General features: G+C 35.8%; 1 protein-coding gene and 2 non-coding genes across 6 annotated transcripts in view; all 3 read right to left on the reverse strand.

Annotated features, from left to right (window-relative positions):
• The window catches only part of LOC106663037 (rab11 family-interacting protein 4B-like), a 99,107-nt gene that overhangs the window by 48,276 nt on the left and 23,547 nt on the right, over window positions 1–27,284 (reverse strand). For 2 of the 4 annotated variants that reach the window (XM_014387539.2, XM_014387538.2), the window contains exon 4: window positions 12,446–12,490. In XM_014387539.2, coding sequence (XP_014243025.1) covers window positions 12,446–12,490 — 45 coding nt within the window. Of the gene's footprint in view, window positions 1–299; window positions 437–8,458; window positions 8,563–12,445; window positions 12,491–27,284 lie in introns of those variants that run through there. The other 2 variants (XM_014387540.2, XM_014387541.2) reach the window with 2 other exon arrangements.
• Window positions 2,765–2,837, reverse strand: Trnan-guu. The gene has a single exon. It is a non-coding gene; the product is annotated as a tRNA-Asn (tRNA).
• Trnay-aua lies at window positions 23,053–23,125 on the reverse strand. The gene has a single exon. It is a non-coding gene; the product is annotated as a tRNA-Tyr (tRNA).

A 27,284-nucleotide genomic window follows, 5' to 3' on the forward strand; every position in this document is an offset into this window, starting at 1 on the left:
AATTACATTTTATAAAGCGATTTTGAAAACATTTTCACTTTTTCAAGGGAATTAATAATTTTCAAGGATTTTTCTCTTTTAATACAGACGTGAAACCTATGCGATATTATTCTGTTTTCAGCGTTTCCAATGTCCGACCGCTGACACTGCTTTTATTTGTGTAAAGCCGCGGAGATAAGGGAAACTCTTAAGGTTTGTAGGAATACAAAAAGTAAAATAAAATAAAAAAATCTTCGGTGAAAACCTGAGATGTAAACAATGGCAGAATGCCTCCATCGGGTAAACAAGATAAGGCTTACTGGAGACGAAATCTAATAAATATCTCGAGGAAAAGGCGAGTTTGAACACATCGTGGTAGCCGGCCAACATGCTGAGCTCGGTGCAGACCATCCCAGACGACTCTCACTTCAGAAAACAACAGAAACAAAACAACTAAGAACCGCTAAATAAAACGACATCCAACAAACCTATCTGTTAAGAAAAAATTATAAAAGAAACAGCTGTTACTGGAGGGAAAAACTGCATCTTAATCGTCAATCATTAACAACCATAAAGATCAAAACATCGCGAGAGAAATAATAAACATACAATAAAAAATTATATTACAGAATATTAACCTTCAACTAGGCAAAACAAAAATGCAGATTAAATTAAAATTCTACTTATTTACAATATGAATTAATAGAACAGCGAGAACAAGCGACCCCATGTGATGTCCCTTTTCTTTGACCTTTTCCCTACAAAATCAGCAAAACTTATATTGATGATGATTGTGATTGCGCACAGCAGCGAGCCTTCGGGCCCCTGATTCGATTGAACAGGATTCAAGGGCGGTTTTGTTCTATATACTACTTGCCATGTTTTGTTTATTGAGCGTGAATGTATTTATTAGAGTGAATGTGGTTATAGTATTGAGTGAATGGTATGTAAATAGGAAGAATATATTTAAGAATGAATGTCTAGGTCTAACAACTGCATATGTTGAAGGCTGATTGGGGCTAATCCAACCCTTGGAAATTTCAACGTTGAGACAGATAAGGTCAAGGTCTGACCCTGGACAGCAGCCACCAACGTAAAAAGTCATAATCGTATGCGTAAAAACCAATAAATTAGGTGTTAAAAGGTTAGAATTATTCAATAATCATTCTGAAGGATTTTTTTTTCAAGTGTTTTCAAACTATCCTATCCAAGCAGGCCTATAATCTTCAGATTCTTTGCATTAATGAAAATTACCATTTTTCCCTTGATTCGTAACTAAGGCGAAGAAAAGTTCAAAAACTGGGATTTTTGTTCAAGGAAAAACAGCGAGATCAACCGACCCCATGTGATGTCCATGTTCTTGTACTTCTTTGATGTGCCTTTTCACTACAGAATGAGCAAAATGTAATATTTATGGAAAACAAATGTGGCACTTTTTTATATAACAGTCATCAAAACATAACCATTTGAACTTTAAAAAAATAAAAAATAATAATAATCGTGATGTTTGGTTTCATGGACCGCAATTTGGCTTGAGCGTCCGACGACCCCTGGTCCGCACATTCTCGACGTTTGTTCTTGCCTACACGCGATTTCACGCTGTCATCAGAGGACGTTTTAATAAAAATAAAAAAAGACAAATTGGGCACTTCCTGGTGGAAATGTTTTCCCAGGGAAACGCAAACAGATTATCTCCCCGAATCGTTCTCAAATATGGACAATCATAAAAAAATTCTATAATATTTAAGTAATATCTTCGATGGACCATTACAGTACATCATATAATCAGGTTTAATTATTTTCTATTTAATCTGTCCCTTATTTTTATAAAATGAATTTACTTGTCTTACGGCGAGGTCTTTTCATGAAGAATTTTTTTTTTTTTAATTTGAACGAAAAAGCCCCTCAGTTTTATATTACCTTATCTCTGATTCATTCCATCGTTTCTTTTCTAAAGCTGGACTTATCAAAATACTATCGGCGACCTATAAAAGTGGATTTTTTAAGGGGGATATCAGCAGTGATGAGTGAGCCGATTGGGTTCACGTCGCCTGAAAGTCACTTCCGAGTCATTTAGATTTAAAATTTCGATTTGTTTTTCCTGTCAAAGAATGACAAACAAAGAACTCGATTGTACGATAAACTTGAAATTTTGCTCGGAAGGATTTTTCGGTTCAATTACGACGATCAAAAGTTTTCAAAATTTCTCGGATACGTTTTGGAGTTAAATATTCGGTATAAATTCTCTCAGATTGATATTTTATAAGTGTGACTGCTTCAGGGTATTTTTTCCAAGTTTGTAAAAGTTCAGATGCTAACAGAAAAGCCCTCGCAAAAACTTTAAGAACAGTGTCACACTGAAAGTCTTTAAAATAGTTTTCCACTTAAAAAAACTGCAGAATATAAAAGGGCACCGTCTGGAAAATAAAATACTGTTTAGAATAAAGCTTTCGTACACTATTAACACAAAGAAGTCTTCTTGGGTGATGTAACCCGAAGCCAAGCAGATAGTTCAGCTCAGTCGGTTATGTCGTTCTAAGAAACGTATTAAAATGGTAAATTACTGTTCTTTTATTGCTGACAAACAATGATAATTGTGCAATTATCACAGCGATCAGTTACAGTTTTAATTTAATCTGAAGTGCAGTTAAAAGTATCAATCTGCATAATAATGGCATAATAAAATATGTTCTTCTTTTATTTATCTACGTTGGGGTTGCATTTTTCAAAACTCATACACATTTGTTAGGTTTTGTTGTTTGACTGGTTGAGATAAAAAAGGCAGTGTCACGAGCGGGATTCGAACCCACGACCCTCGGCTAAACACGCCGATGCTCTACCACTTGAGCTCTCGTGACGTCGATCCTCGTGACGCTCACGTTTTTATCTCAACCAATATCTTACATTAATTAATTGAAAGATGTTATTTGGTCAATCCCACCACGAAACCTAATGAATTTAATAAGTTAAATGAAGTGTATCTTCATAAAGCTCTTCTTGGCCATTTCATTTGTCGCCGAGAATCAAATAGATTACACATTTGAAAAATGGCAAAAAGAAGGGAAAATTCGAATGGTTGGGTTGAGATGAGAAGTCAGTGTCCGAGTGGATCGAAGCTCAAGTGGTTAGAGGACCGGCGTATAGAGCCGACGGTCGTGGGTTCGAATCTCGTTAGAGACACTAGCTTTTTTATCTCAGCGAATACCTTTCACAAAGATTAATTAATTGAAAAATTCTGTCAACCGAACCCCGAACCCTAATGAATTTAATCGTATTAATATTAAACTTATCGGACATTTCTAGGATAAAAAGGGTTTCCAGCGATGTGCAGTTTTGACCTATGTACTGAAAGGTTATACAATACAAATATAAATAAATTGTTTAAAATTGTACATATAGCTTATATATTTACTATGAAAACGCATTACATCAAAGGGTGACGTACGAAAGTTCAGAGTCTTCTTCGTGATAATAGTCGATGCAGTGGTTGAACTGGAAGAGGTTTTCCTCTTCGCTCTCTCTTTCTTCTTGGGTCAGATCGTTTTCGTAGAAGCTTCGGTCGTGTTCCAGGAAGCAAGGGCGGTGATGACAGGCCGCTTCTAAATATTCCTTTTCTTTTGAGAGCATCCTGATCTCGTTTCTGAGCGCGACCTGTTCGTGTTCCAGCCTGGAAGCGTGGTCTTCGAGTAGATGGGCCCGTTCGACCCTCCTCTGCCTGCACCTGGCTGCCGCGAGCTTATTCTTCTCCCTCTTCACCGCGAGTTTTTTCTTCTCTTCGTGGCTCAGGCCGAAATCGCTGTTGCGCTTCCTGCCCGGCTTCTTCCGAGGTTTCTTCCTGGTGAGGCCTGAAGCGTTCACGGTCGCTTCTTCCCCCGTGGACCTGAGGTTGTAGCTGTGGAACGGCCTGAAGTCGTCACCGTGGTAAAACGGCATCCTGGTATGGTCGACCTGATGGCACCTCCTCGGCCCCAGGTCGCAGTACGTCTTCAGATCTTCCATCGGCGTTTTTATGCAACTGTTGTGTTAGTTTAGTCGAAACTGAGCGATAAAATACCAATGAATCAGTATACCGGCGTTCACCCCACCATATACAAATCCCCTCTTTTTTCCTCTACTGAACTTTTTTTATATTACGAAACCTTAACAATAAAACAGATCAAGTTTTGTCAGCTTTGAAGACTTGAACAATATCTCAAAATATTCCATGGAATATCTTCCAGAAGGACACGGGAAACATAAAACCAGGAAATGATGCCAATTAAATGCTAAATTTTTATAGTTTATATAGTCAAAAGATAATAAATTAATTGTAATAAAATTTGCTTTTAGTGATGGCCATAGAAATCTAGAAACAAATATTTTAAGTAATTTACTTAATTCTGTTTAATACGGATTTCTGCCTTTATTGTGCATGCATTTCAAGTTTATTACATATCAGTCAATTTATTTATTTTTTTACATGGGATAAAAAATAATATGAAGATCTATTAAGTGGCATAAGATACATGAAAAGATGAAAAAATCTACTTCCTAGTAAGCCAAAAAATATTGTTTAAAAAAATTCTGATTCGTTTTGGTTTTGAAAGCCTTCACTACCAATTTATTATTTTTTTATAAAAATATATAAAATTTTTATTTATTATATATATAATGTTAAAAAATTGATATTTGGACTGAATTAACCGGGTAAAATTAGTTCTAACTATTTGGAAAGATGCATTTTCGACATTCAATTTATATATTTTTTTAAAATGTGATTTTATATTCTTTATAACTGCTAAAAATAAAAATTCATCATACGTTTTAGTTCAATATCTACGTTTCTAATTTATTCATGCTGTACTTTGCGTGCTGCTTATATTGTTCTAAATCTCTGCAAAGTTCCCTGCATATCGGTAGATTTGTTTTAAAGTTATCGCTGTTTTTTAAATTTCTAAACATTTGTAAGGCATTTGTAAACCAAAAACTTTGAGAAAAATCGTGTTTTGTTTTTTTCCCCAAAGAATTGTATTCTAGATGATTAAATGACTTTCCTAGAGCAGATTTTTGTCAGCACAAATGACAGAAATTTAATTCACAACTGTTTATATAATATAAATTCTTGTATGTCTGTGTCACTTTGCTGTTTTCTTTACCAATCTCTCCTCACTCACTCTTTCTCTCTCTCTCTCTCTCTCTCTCTCTCTCTCTCTCTCTCTCTCTCTCTCTCTCTCTCTCTCTCTCTCTCTTTCATTCTATCGCTCAATTCCTATATTTCTCTTTCCTTCACCTCTTCCCACTCTCACCCTCACTCACTCACTCACTCACTCACTTTCTCTCTNCTCTCTCTCTCTCTCTCTCTCTCTCTCTCTCTCTCTCTCTCTCTCTTTCTAAAATTTATATTTGTGAGTCTCTCTCTCTCCCTCTCGTTCTTTCTCTTTCTCTCTCTCTCTCTCTCTCTCTACCTCTCTTTCTTTCTCTTTCTCTCTCTCTTTCTTTCTCATTCTCTCTCTCTCTCTGAAATTTATATTTGTGAGTCTCTCTCTCTCCCTCTCTCAAATCCTCTATTTCTCTTTCTCTTTCTCGTTCTCGTTCTCCCCCCCCTCTCTCTCTCTCTCTCTCACTCTCTCTTTCTCTCTCTCTCCCTCTCTCTCTCTCTCCCTCTCTCACTCTCTCTCTCTCTCTTTCATTCTATCGCTCAATTCCTATATTTCTCTTTCCTTAACCTCTTCCCACTCTCAACCTCACTCACTCACTCACTCACTTTCTCTCTCTCTCTCTCTCTCTCTCTCTCTCTCTCTCTCTCTCTCTCTCTTTCTTTCTCATTCTCTCTCTCTCTCTCTCTGAAATTTATATTTGTGAGTCTCTCTCTCTCCCTCTCTCAAATCCTCTATTTCTCTTTCTCTTTCTCGTTCTCCCCCCCCTCTCTCTCTCTCTCACTCTCTCTTTCTCTCTCTCTCTCTCTCCCTCTCTCTCTCTCCCTCTCTCTCTCTTTCTCAATTCCTATATTTCTCTTTGCTGTTTCCTTTAGCACTTCTCTCTCACTCTCTCTCCCTCTCTATCTATCTTTTTATCTATCAATTTATCTATATATTTATCTACTTATCTATTTATTTATATGTATATCTATCTAATTTTTTATCCGTCTATATCTATATCTCTTTTTTTAACATATAGTACGGCTAGTAAATAACAGATTTTTTACTTGGAATCTGAGCAAAACTTACATTACATACAAAATTGAAAAAAAAATCTTATAAATACCTATTAGCATTTTGAGACAATTGTCAAAATTGTGCGATCTTTTAATTCACACTAACAGAACATAGGTGGAGACGAGAAAGCTTAATTTTTAAATTTTTGACAAAACTGTTTTGATCTGATAGATTTTGTTTCCCATAATAGAACAGTTTGAAAAGGCGTACCAGAGATTATATCGATGAACCTGCAGACCTCTGCTTGTTTATTTAGACAAATTACAACAGTATTGTGTTTAAAAGTTCATAAACAAAAGGATATGTTTATTAATAGCATGATTAAATCGTCGAAGATTGAGCAATACGGCAAAGACCTTTTTTGTTTGTTTTCTGTTATCCATTTCACTTGGTCACAAAATAAAACCAATTTCGAAATAAGTGAAATATCATTAACTAAAAAGTCAACTCCAGCTGAGATAGTATGGCCAGTACTATTGTTAAATGTTTAAAAATCGTCTGAATAAATAATAAAATTTGAGAAAATCGTCAATATTATGCTTTCAAAATGTTTTACGGATATTTCTTGTAAAATGTATGAAACTATTTTAACTTTTAATTAATTTGAACAGATAACTGAGAGAAAAGAGAGTTTAGAATTGCATAATGAAATCGTTAAAAATTTGAGCAAGTGTTCAAAACACTCTTGGGCAAGAAAGAAAGAAAATGAAAATTATTTAACTTATAAATGGAAACCAAATTGACTATTATTTCATAGTTGGTGGTTAACTGAACCAGTATAATCGGTAGTGTTGATTAATGTTCAATAATATTCTAAATGATTATTGTAACTAATCGACAATTTTGCAATCTGCTAAGCCCATTAAGTAAATCTATCTAAGTAAGATCTACATAAAGTATGATGAAAATTTTTACAAATTTAATTAAAATAAATTATACTTTGTGTAGTAGAAAAAGCTTTAAATTTTTAATAAAACTGTTCAGATCTCGACTATTTTTGAAAAAACGTTAGGTTTCAAAAAACAAAGAGCGAGACAAGGCGGACCAGTAATTATATCGAAGAAAATGCATTCATTAGCCCAAAGCTGACTGATTTGTTTCAGACAAAATACAATTATTGTATTTTTACAGTCTATAAATAAAGATAATGATGAAATAATTAAAATCGTCAAAATTTCGTCAATATTTCGAAACAGAACTAAAGCCTCAACTAAAAGAAATTATTTTTTAAAACAGTTTCACTTTCATTCGAACGCAGATAAAAGTCCATTTTGAAAAAAAAAAGTGTAATTATGATATTTCCAATTTAGTAAGTTAATAAGTTAAGGGAATATTGAGAATTTGTTAAAGGTTAAAGTTAAAATTGGAGAAAAATGGTCAAAACTTCGTAGTTTGTTGTGAAACGCCACTGAATATAGAGAAATTTATCAATAAAACTAAAAAAATAACTGAATCAGGACAGACTTTACTTTATAGAAGATTAAGCTCAAATTGGATTGGAGCACAAAGAAAGCAAAAAATATATTTTTAGAAAAAATAAACCGTTAAAGATTCAATGAATTTATGGCGTTTGTGACTGTTCATAAGACGATTAATTTGAAAATCATACCGATATATTCACGATATTTTCACCTAGAATACACTAGAAACACTATAATAAAATCTATATACTATAGAATAAAATCTAATTAATCGAAAATCACACTGACTTTAATTTTTCTCCGACAAAATACCAAAAAAGGGACGAAGACCAAATCCTATTTTCCAATCTTTTCGGCCCTTAATGAACAACAATTTTAGCAATTTGATTAGAAAAGTCGACAAATCCACTTTCGCCGGTCATTACCGGAATAAAAGATACGAAAACCGACGTGCTTAGTCACGCAACCGAGCCTGAACAAATCACTGACAAAATAATAGAAATAATATCATTATAGATACCGAAAAACACAGTATCAATGACCCTACCGGCAGTTTAAATTATTAAAATACGAAAAAATCTATCAATAAAGAAAGCTTTGTAAAACTTTTCAATAAGCAATTTGTTAATACTGATATGTAAACAAGGAATTTAAATATTTAAGATATTTTAGATTACTTATATATAGACAAATAAATTAAAAGGTAAAATTGTATCTTGGAAAAGATAAATTAACAAATTATTTATGTAAATATAGTTATATTTTTCCGGCTATCATCCAATTCATCAACTCATCGCTCGAAAAATACAGAAGGGACTTGAAAAAAAAGCCAATTGTTTAAGTTTATTAAGTAACGACACTCACCTAGGCTGATTCGAACCATTTTTTTCTTGCTTTTTTTTAAAGAAAGGAAATTTTCATCTGTGGTCAACTGAACTGTTAATCTCACAGAATGGATTACAGATTTGTTTTCTTCCCAAGGCTGCTATAATCCCGATACGAGCATTACTAAGCTTTACAAGGATAAATCCATGTTTATAAAACATTTATAAATGAATACATACGGGCGTTCAATAATAATCGAGGGCTTTAATAAGTTGGTAGTAGAATAAAAATAAAATCATCAGCTTTTCTTACAGTTTATGTTTTTAATGGCAATAATAAAACTGAACATAAATAACTAAGGTATTAAATTTGAATTAAAATCATTACCAGGTTGTGCTAGAGAAAAAAGATAAAAACAGAAGAATTTGTTTGGATTGTTTGGATGGTGGTCATTAGTCATTACTGATTATTAGTGACCGCCTTCTCGTCCTTGGAAGAGTTCCATCATAATCGTTTTGATGCGTAGAAGACGTTTTTGATTATAACAATTTTTAAATAATAAAAAATAATTTTAAAACCAGGGATTTTTTTCAATTTTTTGTGTGTAAGTCTTTACTAAAGCGGTTTGCAAAAGAGGCGAAGGATGGCCGTGCGGACTACAAAATTTTTCAATGGTAACAATAAAACTGAACATAAATCACTGAGGTATCAAATTTTCGTTAAAATCATCACTAGGTTGTGGTAAACGAGAGAAAAAAATAATAATAAAGAATTTATTTATATTGTTCATAAGGTGGACTTTTGTCATTAGTCATTACTGATTATCTGTGACCGACTTCTCCTCCTTGGAAGAGTTCCACCATAATCTTTTGATGCGTAGAAGACGTTTTTGATTATAACAATTTTTAAATAATAAAAAATAATTTTAAAAACCCGGGTTTTGCCTNAATGGCACGAGCGGGATTCGAACCCACGATCTTCGGCTAGATACGCCGCTGCTCTACCACTTGAGCTATCGTGACCTCGATCCACTCGGACACTAACTTTCCATCTCAACCTCACCTTTTGAATTTTCCCTCCTTTTTGCCATTTTTCAAATCCAATCCGATTACACGACATTTGAAAAATGGCAAAAAGGAGGGAAAATTCAAAAGGTGAGGTTGAGATGGAAGTTAGTGTCCGAGTGGATCGAGGTCACGATAGCTCAAGTGGTAGAGCAGCGGCGTACCAAGCCGAAGATCATGGGTTCGAATCCCGCTCGTGCCATTGACTTTTTTATCTCAACTAAAAACCTTAATTAATTGTAAGATATTAATTGGTCAAGCGGACCACGAAACTACTGAATTTAATTGTTTATAAGGTGGACTTTTGTCATTAGTCTCTACTGATTATCTGTGTCCGACTTCTCCTCCTTGGAAGAGTTCCACCATAATCTTTTGATGCGTAGAAGATGTTTTTGATTATAACAATTTTTAAATAATAAAAAATAATTTTTAAAAACCGGGATTTATCTTTTTAAATTTTAAACTAATTTTTAAAAAATACTTTAAAAACTGGGCTTTTTTAAAATTTTGTTTAAATTTTTGATGTAAGTTTATTAAAGCGGTTTGCGAAGGAGGCGAAGGATGGCCGTGCGGACTACAAAATTTTTCAATGGTAACAATAAAACTGAACATAAATCACTGAGGTATTAAATGTTAGTTAAAATCATCACCAGGTTGTGCTAAACTAGAGAAAAAATAAAAATAGAAAAATTTGTTTGGATTGTTTGGATGGTGGACGTTTGTCATTAGTCATTACTGATTATCTGTGACAGACTTCTCGTCCGTGCAAGAGATCCACCATCATCTTTAGCTTAGAAGATGTTTTTGATTATAACAATTCTTAAATAATAAAAAAATAATTTAAAAAACTCCGGTTTTTTTTTTTAATTTTTGATGTAAGCCTTTATTAAAGCGGTTTGCAAAGGAGGCGAAGGATGGCCGTACGGACCACAGATTTTTTTTTCAACCAGGGTGCTTTCGAAAACAAGCACTCGGTTAAAAACTATTCCATTACAGACTTTACACGCTCTGTTAAATTTTGGTCGCAAACCGTGCCAAGAGGCTACTGACCCCTGAATTGACTCGCCCGATCCAAGGAACTGGTTCGCGAGATCAATAAATGACATTTTGCCAATATTATAAACTTTAAAAAACTAAGCTATTTGTTTAATTTGTGCTAAAAGCCTGTGGCTAGACAATGCAGGCTATAATTTGTTGGCCGACGATGAACTGATCCTATTCATTTGTATTCCCTGTTATCAACAAATATGTTTTACCTTGTTTTACCTAGTGGTTAAATATTCATAGATCCTTCTCTTTGTGCATTCTATGAAAAAAAAAATATGTTAATGTTAAATGCCAAGGGAAAAATGGAATATTTATTAATTACGTCGTATCTACAATTTTCTTTTGATTAAACCTATCACTAAATAGAACTTAATTATTAATTAATTACGGTTTACAAGAGAAATAAAGTAATGTCTCTTTGTAAGTCTCACACGCTGTATGATGCAATTCTTTTCCTAGGTAGGACAAATAAGACAAAACACAATTTAGTATGAATCTTTATAAAGTTTTCATTATAAATTAGAAGTCTGGAAGTAACTGAGCACATAGTCAATCCATGAAATATTTTCCATGAAAAACATGCTTTGAAAGTAACAGAATTTTTTTAAACAATTGTTATTCGGGTTTTTGTAAAATGAGCAAGAAAAAATGACGACTAGCATCATATAACGTGGGCCATTTTCAATTAGGGTCATAAGTTGGTCGTTGTGCATAATATTTAATTTATCCGTTCATCTATTGTGGTACGAATGTTAAGTAAATATTCCAGACAGGTTCAATTAGGCCCTCACCGGTCGTCGCGATGCGTCAAACTATTTTTGAAAATTTATCTGGGACACGTCCAACCGTTAGGAACCGTTAAGACAAAACTTTCCAGGTTAATTCGTTTCTTTTTAAAATTCCGTTTTGATTTTACAAAACAGTTTAAATAATAAAAAAATATTTATAATTATTTGTTATAAGTGAAACTTGAAGAAGTTGTGAACTTTGGAATGAATTGGAAGATCCGCATTGCTTTTACTTGGAAAATAAAAAATATGTCACATTTTTTAAAAATTCTTTCATCAAAGACGGTAAGTTAAGAACATCATTTAAAACCTGATCTCTTTTATCTTCCAAAATTCTATATGACGAAAGCACATTGGGACTTAAATGTTTTAAGAATCGTTGCGATTTTATTTCCAGGGTGTTCAAATTTTCCAGACGAAAATGGAAAATATAAACCGGCTTTAAATCCTTACAAAAACGGCCTGGGACTTATTCCGCTTCTTGCCTTCTACATTTAGCTGTGTCATGCTTAGACAGCCGAGATGTGCTTTTAGTGCTTTCCGCCCTGGAAAAGAACAGGCCCCCCCAAACCGCCACAGATAAGCCAAATGGAAGGCGTTTATCTAAAAATTGCTTCGTTCTGCTTTTTTTTTATCGTACGATACGATTTTTTAAAAAGCCTATTCTTGAAAAACACTTGTTTGTAACAATAAAGAAGCAAAGGCAAGTTAATGAAAACAATTTGCTTATGAATAGAAATTATATTTAAATATTTTATATTCTATTTAATTTGTCAGCAAGAGAAACAGAAGACATAATACAATTAAAAAAACACAAAGGACAATTAAAGTCAGCTTGTTCTATGCCCAATAGCAATTATCTGCTTTTTTTAAGTATAACTAAGCTAGAATAATTGTAAATTGTTCCACTATGCGAATAGAATACAGTAAATTAATCCAATAATAAATACGTCATTTTAAAAGGTTTGTGTTCGTCGTTGCATAACCTCAACCTTGATGTACCAAGGACAGCCTAAAAACTATATTTTTCGCCACTCCAGCGTATTTCCAGGCTGTCCTTTTATTCCGTATCACAATAGAGTTCGTGCGATCGAGAATATTTTTTTAAAAAACATATATTGCCTTACCTTTTTTCTCTTTGGTGACTTCGTTTCCACTCGTATCCTGAATATCTGAAACAAAAAGACATTTCAATCAATAAACTTTTACACATTTTTTTAAAGCTTACACGCGTGTTTAACAGTCTTCGTGTTTATTATCAGCCGATTTAACAAACATTGTTTTAATAAATGAATGGATTTATAGATAGAAAATATTGAGGTTGAGTGTATCTGGCATTGGGGCAAAAATGCGACGACGAAAACCTATTTCTAGATTCTGCTGAAAACAGTCCAAATTTATACGTAATTGTCTCATAATAAGACCATGCCGAACATCACAGCTCTCTCTTGAAAAAATATATTTTAAACAATTAATTAATATTTTATGTAAGGTATTAGTTGAAATGAAAAAGCTAGTGTCACGAGCGGGATTCGAACCCACGACCTTCGGCTCAATACGTCCCACTTGAGCTATCGTGACTTCGATCCACTCGGACGCCAACTCACCGTCTCAACCTACCTTTCGAATTTTCCCTCCTTTTTGCCATTTTCCAAATGTCAGTGTTTATGTTTAACCAAAAAAACCCTTTAGAAATTGACTCAATGATTCTATAGCCCGTCAACGAATAAAGAAAAACAACGGTTTACATCGAAATATGGTTTAAAATTTTAACATTTTTCCCCTGCGTGCTTATATGTTTTAGATATTATTTTGAAACAAAGAAAAAACACTCATTCACCACACTCTCATTTTTCAGAAGGTGCCAAAATTATTGTCTTGCCATGCGATTAGATTATGACAGCAAAATATAGACAGCTCGTAAGACGAAATGATAGCACTTGAAAGAAATTAGGGATAGCGGAAGAATGAGAAAAGAACCAGATACGGACCGACATCTAACCAGACAATCAGTGAGTGAGAGTTTGGGGGCACAAAGTAGACAAAAAGAGGTAACAAAGAGTAAGAGACAGACCAGCAGACGCCAGACAGTTAGTAATATGTATGTATATTTATATATATATATATATACATATATTATCTACTTTGTGCCCCCGGACTCTCACTCACTGATATCATTCTTATATCTTCTTCATATATGTCATTCTTTTTGTCTTTGATGTCCCCACTTGCTCAATTCCTCATTGTTTTCGTATTGTTATACGGTTTGATAGATCGAAGATTTATATATATGACGAACCAATCGTCTATCTATCAAACCATATAACAATACGAAAAAGGAATAGAAAAGTGAATGAAAGTGAAAACCAGAAAGATAGGAATTGAGCAAGTGAGGACATCAAAGACAAAGAGAATTAAAAAAAAATTTTAAAAAAATATATATATATTATATATATATATATAATGTATATAATACTTACTGTCTGGCGTCCGCTGGCCAGTCTCTTACTCTTTGTTACCTCTATCTCTTTCCCTCTTTTCTTTCTCCCTCTCAAGACCTCTTTTTGTCTACTTTGTGACTCCTACCTGTCACTTTCTGATTGTCTGTTTAGAGTTCTGTCTGTATCTCGTTCTTTTCTCATTCTTCCGCTATACCTCATTCCATTTCATTCAACTGCCGTCCGGGTTTTGTAAAATGAGAAAGAACCTATGACAACTAGCATTGAGTTACAATTACTAACATAGTCTTAATTAACTGTTCTCCTCATTGTAGGCCAGAAGATGATGAATAAAGTCGAAACCGGCCGCCGGAAAAACGTTGGTTTTCTTCCAACCTCACACAGTAGAGAGATACACAAAACAAGAAAAAAGGAGAATGAGAGAGAACGCAAGGATTCAACGAAAGCGACAGAGATAGATAGATCGATAGACGCAGAGAGAGAAAGAAAGAGAGAAAGAAAGAGAGAGAGAGAGAGAGAGAGAGAGAGAGAGAGAGAGAGCCACACAGACAAACAAACAAAAAGAGTTCAAATACCTTTGGGACAGAAAGACTCAACTTGGCTTGTTGAATGCTATGAATAATGAATTATAACGAAACGGCACTCGTGCATATTTTGAGAACGAAAGAATATTTCCTCACCGTTGTCTTTCGGCGGTTTCGGACGCCGACATAGCATTCGATATACAAGAAAAGACGGTTGGGACATCCATTGTACGAGAACCGCAGAGGCAGCAGGTGTTTCTCACGTCGTTCCGGCCGACATATGACGGAAATTACAATTAGAATGTGGGAGTATTCCGTTTCCCAGGGTACACAAAAATTACAAAACCCAGGGCTTTGAATATAAAGCCACTCAAGTAATAAAGTAAACCAGTTATCCACGCTTATAAAATGAAAATATAAAATTTTGAAACCACCCTACCTTGGCGAATCGGAAACCCATTACAATACGGAATTTATGGTTTGTGAAATTGTTTTGCGACCAGGCAGCGCTTTATGTTGGATGGTTTGTGAATTCTTGAAGCCCGATTGGTTTTATCATCCTGACAAATTACGTGTAACACTTTATCACATTTCCTAATATAGACTCACTTTTCTTCCAGGAGTATATCTTTGTAAACAATATTTTTTCTAGTAAACTTTTCTTAACTTTCGTTTTCCCTTTTGAGTATTGCCTGGGCGAGTTCTTAGACGTGCCACAGGCTTTCGACATGGTCTAGCAACCAGGCATACTTTTTAAACTTAAGCGCTTCCTACCCATTACATATTACCTTTTATTGAAATCTTTCCTAACAGAGTGAGGTGCGGCAATGACTTCTCGGAAGACAAACAGAAACAGCCCGGTGTACCGCAAGGTAGTATCCTTGGTCCTATCCTATATATTATTTATACTGCTGACCTACCAATATATTATCTATTATCACCACCTACACAGACGGAACCGCAATCCTATCATCTAACTCGAATCCTGTCCAAACTACCTCCAACATCCAGGAACATCTTGAGCTTATCGAAGTCTGGTGTAAAAAATGGAGGACAAGACTGAACGGAAAAAAAATGCCCTCAGTGTAATTTTACGCTGAAAAAGCAGTCTTGCCCTCCATTGCACATCAACAACAAAGAAATACCAATTTCCGCTCAAGTCAAATACCTCGGACTATATCACGACAGCAGACTGACGTGGAATCCCCACGCAAGACTTAAAAAACAACTTGTTACAAGACTTGGGCTACTATGAAGACTTCTAAGACCGAAATCTACTTTGACAACTAAGACAAAGCTAAGGCTTTACACAGACCAATATGGACGGAGTGGAACTGCCTTCCAATATCCGTGCATCCAGTCCTTCCAATCGAAAGTCATTAGACAAATTGTCCAAGCACCTTATTATGTCTCTAACCTCACTATCCACAAAGACCGCAACATTCCTTTTGTCAACCAACGAATCCGGTCCAGATTCCAAACCTTCCACGCCAACCTTTCGAACCATCATAACCATACTGCTTGTGCCCTCTCCACACATTCCCATCCTGACAACCCGCCATGTCGCCTCAACCGACGGTGGCCTCGGGACCTCCTTGACACCTATCATACACATTGAGTACCAGCAGTGGTTGGCTCCTCAAAGCATGTGCTCTACCGGTGAAGCGCTGGCATTAGAGCTAGTTGTGCTGTATGATACAATAATCGTAGTATACGAACATGTGTAGGTAACAAATAAATTTAAAAAATAAATAAATACATTTTCCCTTTTAAGTGCAAGTTTGAAGCTAAAAACAATCGCGTTTTCATAGTCAAACTTCGTGAAATTTATTTTTTATCGTGGGACGATTTGAAAAAAAAAGAGGAAAACTTTCGCCTGGCGATAAACCTAAAAAATTAAATGGAGAAAAAAGCAGACATAGGATGAAACTTTAACCATAATGTCTTAGAACAAACACATTAGCAATGTTTCCAATTAATTATTCTTTTTATTTAAGGTTTTTGGTTGAGATGAATAGAATATTATGACCACTAAGCAAATATGAATTAATTAGCAGTTTTGTTAAAATGTTTACGAGAACCCCGTGAGTTTAATCATAGAAAGTTTAAATTGTCGCCAAAAAAATCAGTGTTGCCAATGCACGAGGAGAAACAGAGCAGACAGTACACCACCCAAAACTCCTGCTTTCCCGATTTCCTGCTAACCTTAAACAAAATTGCTAATATTAGCTCTGAAATAATTTTGGGCAAGAAAAGGATATGCAAAATTTTATGTTTGGCAATTATAACAATCTATATAAGATGCAGTCGGGTGAAGAGCCATGTTGGAGATTGTGGATTGGCGCAAAAAAAATCAGTGTTGCCATTACACGGGAATAGCTGTTTGACCAAATTTGCTAAATCTGGTGTTGCCCCGAGGCAACGTTGGACAAGGAAGGGTTAAAATTACATAAATTTAAAGTCCTTACATCAGGGGAAATACACTCAATATGGAATTTTCACATTAGAAATTTTCCCATACATTTATTGTGGTAATGATTATCATATCATGAAGTAATGATATCAGGCATAAAAAAAACAGCTACAACTTGATGTTTTTAAATATGAAAGGTTTTGAATTTCAAACGCGCGGTTTTTTTGCGTAACAGAAATTCAGTCATTTGGTTCAGTAGTTTCCAGTATTATTATTTCACCGAGCATTTTTTATAAAGCTTTCCGAAGTATGTAATCAATTGGAAAATGTAAAAGTTACTTGGTGTATGGTTCAGTAATTCCCATAAAACACTTTTGAGTTAAGGTTTTAATTTTTAAATAAAGCTAATAAAGAAATTAGTTCGAACATCTCGTGAATGCAGGACAAAGGGAGAACGCGAGCGATTATTCCGTCCTGGAATAGAAAAGGTTTTCCGTGAACGGTAGAAAGTACCATTTTGGAGATTTTTCCTATTTGGCCGAAGTGAAATTCCCATTGAAACCCGACTTTCACGGATGACGGGCTCCTTTTCTTCGCGGTAGCGATCCACAATGGCATCGATAAAACCAAATCGGCCCAAACTAATGGATAATGACTCCGCTCGCATGACGAGTTGAAGTCTGAAGAACGTTCTTTCTTACTCAACTGTCCGATAGTACTATAAACGTAGTCATTGCTTGTTAAAAGGACACACGTGAGTTATAAAACAACCGTTGTGACTATTAATGAGCTGGAGAATATTAATTATGTTCCAACGTTGAAAGCATTGTTAGCATACAACCCGGGAATTAATTAATCGTGATCGGAATTAGAAATGAAGACTGTTTTTTTTTCTAATTTGTTGCACTATGTGTATATTTATGGGTGTCATGTGTGAACAGAAAGATTCAGGTCAATCCGTGCCTTGTACGATTCAATAATCCAAAAAGAAAAGCCCAGGCTACGACCTAATCACTCCCAACTACCTAAAAAATCCATTAGCTTTACAACCTAACTATTCAACGACCTCCATTTTCTTCCATCAGGATGCTCCCAAAACCTAAGAAACCAAATCACATTCCTAGCTCCTACCCCATTATTGGCAAAATACTTGAAAAGCTCCTGTTGATCCGCTTGTCCAAGGAAATTCCTACACACATAATTACCCATCACCAATTCGGCTTTCGGAGTTGCCACTCAACTGTACAACAAGCACATCGATTATTTATTATTTCCACATAAAACACTATTGCCCCGGTGTGTTCTTGGATATACACCAAGCCTTTGACCGAGTATGGCACTCTGGGCTGCTGTGCAAGCTCAAGAACATCCTACTGGAAATCTAACATTGAATAGGTAGCTTGTAAAGGTAATGGATTTTTAGGTAATTGGGATAGGATGATCGGAGTGCTTAGGTCGTAACCTGGGCTTTTCTTTTTGGAAAGGACTCATACAAGTGAGTGAATCGTACAAGGCACGGATTGACCTGAATCTTTATTATTCACACATGACTCCCAAAAACATACACATAGTATACCTTATACCACAGTAATCAAAAATCCTATCTTAACGATCGTTATTTCTAAGTATCTCACGGAAATTCATTGTCTCCTACCCATACTATTTACAGGTGTCCCACAGGGCAGCGTGCTCGCTCCTTTCCTTTATTCAATTTATACCTCCGACCTTCCTACGCAACCTAACACTATCACCTCCTTTGCTGATGATACTGCAATCCTTTCTCCTGATAAAGATCAGTCACAACTTCCCGTAATCTCCAAAATGACCTACACGTCCTAGAATGCTGGCTCCGACAGTGGAGAATCAAGATCAACTAAACCAAATCAACAAACATAATATTTACCCTAAACGAGAAAACGCTGCCATCAGTAAACCTCAACTGCCATCCCGACTGCGAACCATGTACGATACTTCGGACTCTACCTGGACAAACGACTGACCTGGAACGAATACACGACTTAAGCGCACAGACTAACATTTTTCATGCTTAAATTCTCACTAACAAACAAAAGAAAACATTACATCGCCCTCCTGGCCACCATTTGGACATTAACAGACAGACTTTAACTTTATGGGAATGCTAAGCGTTCCAACCTCAATCCAAAATCCTCAGAATAATAGTCAACGCCCCTTTCTATGTATCCAATCACACCATCCATACTGACCTAAATGTCCCTCTTGTTAACGAGCTAGCCCAATCCGGCTACAAAACGTTCCATTCCAAAATACCCCATCATCCGGACCCTTTCGTCAAAAACCTGTCATCCTCCACATTACCTAACAATCTCAATAGAAGACTGAAACGTCGGTGGCCGCGCGACAACCTTAACCCTTGGCATCGGTCTCCTAGGACGGAGTCCATCTCGCTCATCATATTGATGTACTAACGGCTACCATCACTGGATGGTACCTGTTCAAGCTTTCAAGCTACTGTTGTTTATATACTATTGTTTATAACAATAGATCAAAACTGCAAAAATATGAGCTTGATTAACGTTCGTGGATAAAAAATACGATATGGTTCTTACTTCTTGCCTAAACTGTGGGACAATTTTATAAAAAAATGAAACTCAAAACGCTTTCTTTTTATTGTATCGGAACTACAGGAAGAGTTCCACATTTTTTCCTACGGATGGAAACGTTAAAGGGAAGCTTCCGCGTTTTCCTTCTCTTAGAAATATCCCTAAGAAACGACTAGGGCCACTACGTGAACGCACCCCGTTACATTTGCGACCCGGTTTGTTCAACGTGAACATCCGAAGAACGTTCCACTTCGGTTGCAGGCCGGGTCGGCAGGATGTGCCCCGAGGCGGCATCCGGTTTCCGGGTTCAGTATCGAATATCTCAGGTGATCTCTTTCAACCCCCGACGATCTACAGCAGAATGTCGCCAGACTCGTCCTGAAGGCAAGAATAGTGCCTTCCGCAGTCGATTCCACGAGTCGACCCATTCCTTGACCTTTTTAATGCTAAAAGAGAAAGGGACACGAAATGCTTATTTCATTCGGATGACGGTTCTAACCATAGCACAAAACACAAAGGAATCCTGACACAATTTAATATGCCAAAACCTGATCAAAGTTTAAACTATTAATTTATCTATTACACCTATTAGGAAATGCACTTTTTCCTCTAAATTGTTATAGTTTGGAATCGTCATAAACCAAAAACAACCTGACCCAGTTTGACGAGAATGTGAAATCATTTTGCAAGCTTTAAAAGATAATTTCTCAAGCTCAACACCGCTCATAAACAAATTTCAACTCAGTGACTAAATATTATTACAAAAGGTCTCTCATTTCTGTCAACAATGAGTCAATCTGCATTATCTGTCGAAAAAACTGGATTATATCAAATATGATTAACCGAACTTATTGTTCTCGATGGGTTGTTTCATTTAAACATTCATTTGAGTCAGCTCTTTGTAATTAGGATCAGTTTGAAACAATGGGAACTTTTCCTAGGAAATTCAATATCGATCGTAGAAGAATTTGAGTTGTGAAAAAAAATATAACTGATATTCATCCCTATTATCTAACCTGTTTTGCATGTACAGCGGAAAAATGCAAAACGCCATTGAGCCTGGTAAAAAGTCAAGAAAGAGAAAGCTGATAAAACTGGGGCAGATTCCCCCTGATAACTTTATCTTCTCACAGCAGAAACCTTTCCCAAATTCGGCTAGGAATTTTATCCGAAGGCAATTCCTGAACATTGTTTCCACCGGAACTATTCAAGAGGTTTTGATCGATTTGTATTAAAGTTTCGCCCTTTCGAGAAAAGAAATCAAGTTTCAAGTTACAAAACTTCTCTGCTGCTTTGGGCCAGTTAAACCGCCTAACTGCAACAAGTGGACGATATGATCAAAAAATCTTTGCCTATTTTCATTATAGAAATCTATTCTTCAAAAGAAAATCGTGCTTTACACCTCAAAATAAATATTAGTCTTATCACAGTGCCAACACCAGTCAAATTTTGCGTCGAATAACGCAGTAGTATTTTTCACCTGGACAACCTTGTACCACGGACGAACATGGACTTAACATGTCATCCTTGTCCGCCCATCTTCTTTATTTCGATGGCAATTCTTATCACAAACGTTCAAAATTTATCGACCCTCTGATCCCCAAAAGAAAGAAGTTTTTACAACAAATTTTTAATTAGAGAGACTCAAAACGTGAAAGATCATGGTGGGAATTTCTGTTTTCTGTATGGTGTACGGTGATAGGTATGCTATTTTTTACATTCATTAGTTTAAGTAATTAGATTTATTGATAATGAATTGGAATAAACTTTCTTGCCTCGACAACCTTATTCCCCGGATGAACAAGGATCCTTGTCAGCCTATCTTCTCTATTTTGATGGCAGTTCTCACAAAAGTCCAAAATTTATGGACACTGATACCAAAAAGAAATAAGGAAATCTTAATACTTCCCCAAATTATGTTCTATCTGTTCCGTTCTTTAGGAAAATTAAATAAAAGGCAAAAACGAGAAGAACGACTAAAAAAATATACATAAATCTAAGCACCTATACTTTATGTATTTTTGTGTCAACTTTTGCAACTTTCAAAACAGAACAGAAAGGGTTAAAACGTCAAAATCATGGTGGGACAAGGAGAAAAATGACACAAACAAAGGAAAAAATTTTTGGTACTCTGTTTCTGTACGACTTACGTTCATAGTGTTATTATTATTTCTATATTCATTAGTTTAAGTAATTAGATTTATTGATAATTGATTGGAATAATCTTTCTCGCCTGGACAACCTTATTTCCCAGACGAACAAGGAAATTAAAAAAAAAATGTCAACCTTGCCCGCCTTCTCTGTTTTTATGTCCACATGTGCACTTATACTTTATGGCATTTTTTGTCAATTTTCGTCCCTTTTTTATATAAGTTATTTCAGTGTATAGTAAAAATATAACCAAGAGATTCCAAACGTGAAAGATCATGGTGGGACAAGAAGAAAAATGACTACAAAAATAAACAAAGCTCTAGACAGCTCTGTTTTCTGAATGGTGTAGGGTATCGATTTGTGATTTTTTATATTTATTAGTTTAAATAATTAGATTTATTGATAATTGATTGGAATAATCTTTCTCGCCTGGACAACCTTATTTCCGGACGAACAAAGACTTAAAATGTCACCCTTGCCCGCCTATCTTCTCTATTTTGATGGCAGTTCTGATTAGAAACGTCCAAATTACATGTTCATCTCCAAGAGTCGTCCGATCAAATCTCTCAAATCCAAAAATACAAAAAATAAAGTCTTGATATTTCCTAAAACCAAATCCTAGTTGTTATACTTTATCCATGAACACTCTGGATCAAGGTATGGTCTTGAAGAAGAACACAAATTCAGTTGTTACTGCCAAGCTTTCGACCTGGTCTAAGGTCATCATCAGGGCAAAACAATCTTAAATGCGGTGCTTGATACAACGCGTACTTCCAAGCAATTTTCTTAGATTATTCCCTGAATCTCCGTTTACATCGTCATATTGGGAATAAATGCTGCCCAATAATTTAGAATACTTTTCGAAAAATCTCAACTGTCATCAAGAAAAGGCAAGAAATCTTTCCACCATTGACAACGGGGACAATAAAAATTTACAGCGGGCATAAAAATATTTTCGAAACGCCTCATGTCTCACAAATGCCACGTCCAGTCGACCCTTTCTTACGGAAGATTACCTGAATTGTTTTACGCTCTTTATCTCCGGTCGTAAAACGGAAAACAGCCCGTATCTCGAACCAGATAGGAAGATTCCTGAGAAGCCCGAGTGAAAACGACTGGAGAGACGTTGGAAAACAAAAGCTCCACTTTTAGAATAACGATGGTCGTTAACACTCAGAAAGATATCGAATGTTCTTCCTGGCTTAAAAAGGTAATAAAAAAAAAGGCACGTTCGTGTATTCCAAGAGTCGTCCGATGAAATATCCTCGAGACAAAGGGTTCAATCGACCTCAGCATTCCTTTGTTCCAGGCCTAGTTGAAAGTAAAGATAATGCGGAACAAAGGAACTGAGCACCTTTGTCCAAACCGACAAAATGATGCTAACCTGTCTAAAAGATGCAGAAAAAAATAATTAAATTATATTAATATAATTATTTTCCCTATTATGCTTATTTGTAGGAAAGACCTTTTTTGGGCTATAAAAGTTTTAAAAAAGTAATTAAATTGTTTATACTTAAGCCAATAGCTCAGGGAAAATGATCGTATTGATTATTTTTTAATATAATTAATCTTTATGTAAGGCCTTGGTTGGGATGAAAAAGTCGGTGTCACGAGCGGGATTCGAACCCACGACCTTCGGCTATATACGCCGCTGCTCTACCACTTGAGCTATCGTGACTTCGATCCACTCGGACACCAACTTCGCATCTCAACCTACCTTTCGAATTTTCCCTCCTTTTTGCCATTTTTATTTCAACCAATACCTTACATGAAGATTAATTAATTGAAAGAAGTTATTTGGTCAATCGAACCACGAAATATAATGGACTAGTTTAATATGTTAAAAATAATTTTGATCTTCCATGACCAACCTGATTCGAAAATGACCCGGCCCAAATTAGATTTGAACGTTTTCTATTGCTTGTGATTATTGATGTTTCTTGATCAATTATCGATCCGTCTATTCTCGCCGTTTCTGCTCGGCCAGACAGGTTTCTTCTTTACGTCAGCTGGGTTTCATCAGCCCAAGGACGAGGGGAAAAAAAGCTTTCATGCAATATTATCCGTGAAGGCGGAAATCTGTCTTTGGATAAAACTTTGTGTACAGAAGCGATCAAATCCTTGTCCGACTTTGCATAAGAAAGCTCTTTTCCCATCGTTTCACCACCCACTTACATGAGCTCATCGTAAAAAGCGTAGGCTGACGACGAACGATTTGAAATATTCCGTGAAAATCTCCCACCTAGGAAGTCCTACAGTGAAGTTAACCGTAAAGAATGTCCAAAAGATAGTGGAAAAAGTCCCGGACGTGTTTGTCCGCTGATGTGTAACGGCGTTAAAAGAAGCGAAAGCATGCGGTCCCAGAGATGACCACATATGCTGCTTATGATTTTTTTGTCATGAAAATTCCTGTCAATTTCAAACTGGCCGTAGTATTTTTCCATTGTGGACCGTTATTTTACCATAGGATCCATTTCCTTTCTGGAAGATTAACTCGAGAAACAGCAGTTAATCACTAGAAGACGGGGCTTTTACCTTCGAGGGAGGGAAAAAAGTACCTGGTCCTCCTTTCAGGTTCTAAGACACACTTTCTTTCTTTCTTTCAACCATTGAAGGCCATTTCAAAATAAATGGTTAAAAGTCCCGGGATTAAAAATGTTATGTGACCTAGTGACAGCGTAATCCATTAAGCCGAGAATTCCCCATGGCAACTTTACAAAACTCTTAATGAACTGAACTAACCTGGTTAAAGGCAGGTTAAATATTTGCCAAAAATTTTCATAAAGAAATTTAAACACAACTGCACCATTTTGGATTAAAAAAACAGGCCTGTTTGTACCGTTAAATCCGTCCAATATATTTCTTTACTTATTATTATCACACACTTTCCTGCTGTTTCTTCTCGGTTTTAACTCTTTTCCCATAGTCTTTTATAAATGGCGGAAAGGGAAAAGGTCAGCAGTTGCACAACGATTCGTGTGAATCATCCAAGTGTTCAAATGTGCTTGAACAAAACCGGACTTCGTCTGACTTGACCGCACGATCCGCAGGTGGGTGGCAAAGTTCAAAACTTCGCAGATTTACCCTCTGACTCTATAGGTCTCGATTTACCTCTTTTCCAGGAAGATTTGCACCCCCCTTCATATCCGAATGTATGCAACCCTGAGAGATTTGCAAGCACTTAATTTGTACAAATTAACCCTTTCCCCTATTTAATTGATTGTTATGTTTCCAATAAACAATAAAAACTATTAAAAAATTGATGTTTTTATATTGTTTTCGGAAGCGTTGTTGGGGTATGTGTCACTTAGCCGCTTTGACAACTAGGCACATAACAACTTGCTGTTTTATGGCATTATATTAATAAATTATCCTTTAAAATTATTTTTTATTGTTTAAAATATTTAAAAAAATAGATAGTTCAATTGTCAATAATAAAGAAGAAACGACTGTTTAATGTATGTTTGTGCAGCTGGTTGTCTATTTTCGCTAGATATTTCTTGTTAGATGGTTGTGTTTTATGTCCATTCGTGATAAAAGTTAAAATGACACCTTTAAAATGTAATTAAGTAATAAAATTAAATGTAAACTATTACCTATATGTATAATTACTATAAGGAACGTACCGATTTTTCTGCTGAAACGATTGATATCCACTAGCACTTCACACACTTCAGAACACAAAGAAAAAAACAAAAAAACCGGGGAAAACAGGGTAAAATGAAGTCCTCGGAGGGAAAAAAAATTAAGACGGGACTGAACTCGTACCGTTGGCGAAGAACGACTGATTGTTTTGCCTTTGCGGGTACGGGTGGAACGACGAGACGTAGCGGACGCATGCGCGCACCTCTCGGCCGGGTTGTACCTGTACACGGGGATCCTTTTTAACGGGACCTTGGGCCATATATGTATATAAATGTGAAAGGTGTACTTTTTTGCAAAAGAAAATATAGAAATAATATATAAATTGAAAGCTTTTGATGCAATATGTCTAAAAGTATTATACGATCTTTACATCTTACGATAATGGATTTCGACCTAGACAATTAAAAATTCTTTAAATTGAGACATTTCCTCTTCAGGTGATCGGGGTGAAGAACCTTTAGCATGGTCATTTCTGATCATTTTAGTCTGCCTATCATCACTGTTAAAGCCTGTCAGCCATGGCCTTACGCCATCATCAGTTAAATCTAATTTAAACCTAAGTATGCACCAACCCATCACAAAATGCTTTAGACGTTGAGTAATACATTGGCTCAAAAGATTCCTGCTATTTATTCAGAAATCGTAAGATGCGGTCTGGTGTGATGTAGGTTTCAGAAAAACATTTTGTTTATCGTACCAACGTTTCGATCTCTATTGAGATCATCTTCAGGGCTCAAAGTGTTTGTCTTCTGTGTAATTGTGCCATTCTTGCGTGTCGTGTTGGTGAGTTGTGAAGGCACTCTCAACACGACACGCAAGAATGGCACAATTACACAGAACACTTTGAGCCCTGAAGATGATCTCAATAAAGATCGAAACGTTAGCAAGAGAAACAAAATGTTTTTCTGAAACCTACATCAAACCAGGCCGCATCTCACGATTTCTGAATAATTATCGATTAACGGTCACTAATCACCCCACATTCCTGATATTCATAAAAAACCCAATTAACTTGTGACTTTTAACCAAGAACTTTATTTGTTAACTTAGCCTTGGTCTTCTTATTCTATGACTAATGTGTGGTATTTAGTGACCGTTAATTAATGTTTATTTGAAGACCGTTCTATGACTAATCTTGGATTGGACTTGTTTTGACCGTTTTCCCACAAGGGACTCCGTTTAGAATATTAGTTTTGTAGTTATGTATTTTTTTTTTGTGTGTGTTTACCTCCTTTTACTCATGTTCATCATGTGTGTTGAGAAACCATGGGCAAAATCTGCTTGCTGTAAGAATTAATCAAACCCGAGGTTTCACTAAAAAATATTTATTGACACAGTTATTGACATAGGAATGAGAGAGAAAGAGACAGCGAGAGAGAATGGAGAAAATGAGAAACACTGAAAGGCGAAGAGGTAAAGAAGAGGTAAACACTTCACAGATTCACAAAGAAAAAGAAAGCCAAAGCAAATGAGTGATCGAGACAAATAGGGAGAAAAACAGCAAGAAAAATAAAAAATGAGAGAGAGAAAGTTAGGGGGAAAAGAATAGGAATAAAGCGAGAGAGAGAGAGAGAAACTCTGAAAAGAAGGAAGTGTCATGCAAAAGAGTTATCGAGACAAAAAGTGGAAAAAACATAAACAATCTGACAACGACATGAAAGGAAGAAGGAAACAAAGCATGATAAAGCGGAGTAAGTGGAAGAAGGAAAGAAATAGAGAAAGAGAGAGAGATAGTGTGTGTGACAATTTTGTTCAATATAAATATAGAAAGAGTACAACACATAAAATTGGAAAGAAAGGAATAGAGAGAGAGGGGGGGGGGAATGAGATAGATTCACAAACACAGACTGGACATATTTTTTTTTGGGGGGGGGACACAGACTGAGCAAAAATGGAATAAGAAAAAAAGGGAAAATGAAAGAAATATCTATAGCGTGAGCGTAAGAGAGACAAAGAGGTAGAGAGAGACGAGGGGAGAGAGAAAGTGAAAGGAATCACAAAAAAATTACATTTTTTTGGATATAAATAGAGAGAAAAAGATTAAAAAACATAAAAGGAGAACGAAAGGAAGAGAGAGAGAGAGAGAGAGAGAGAGAGAGGGGAGTGACAGTGAAAGAGACCACAAAGAAAAGTTGCACACATTTTTGGGGGGAAACAGACTTTGCAAGAATACAATGAGAAAAAAAGGAAAA

Source organism: Cimex lectularius, unplaced genomic scaffold, assembly GCF_000648675.2.
Source record: "Cimex lectularius strain Harlan isolate CLEC.00 unplaced genomic scaffold, Clec_2.1 scaffold131, whole genome shotgun sequence".
NCBI lineage: Eukaryota > Metazoa > Arthropoda > Insecta > Hemiptera > Cimicidae > Cimex > Cimex lectularius.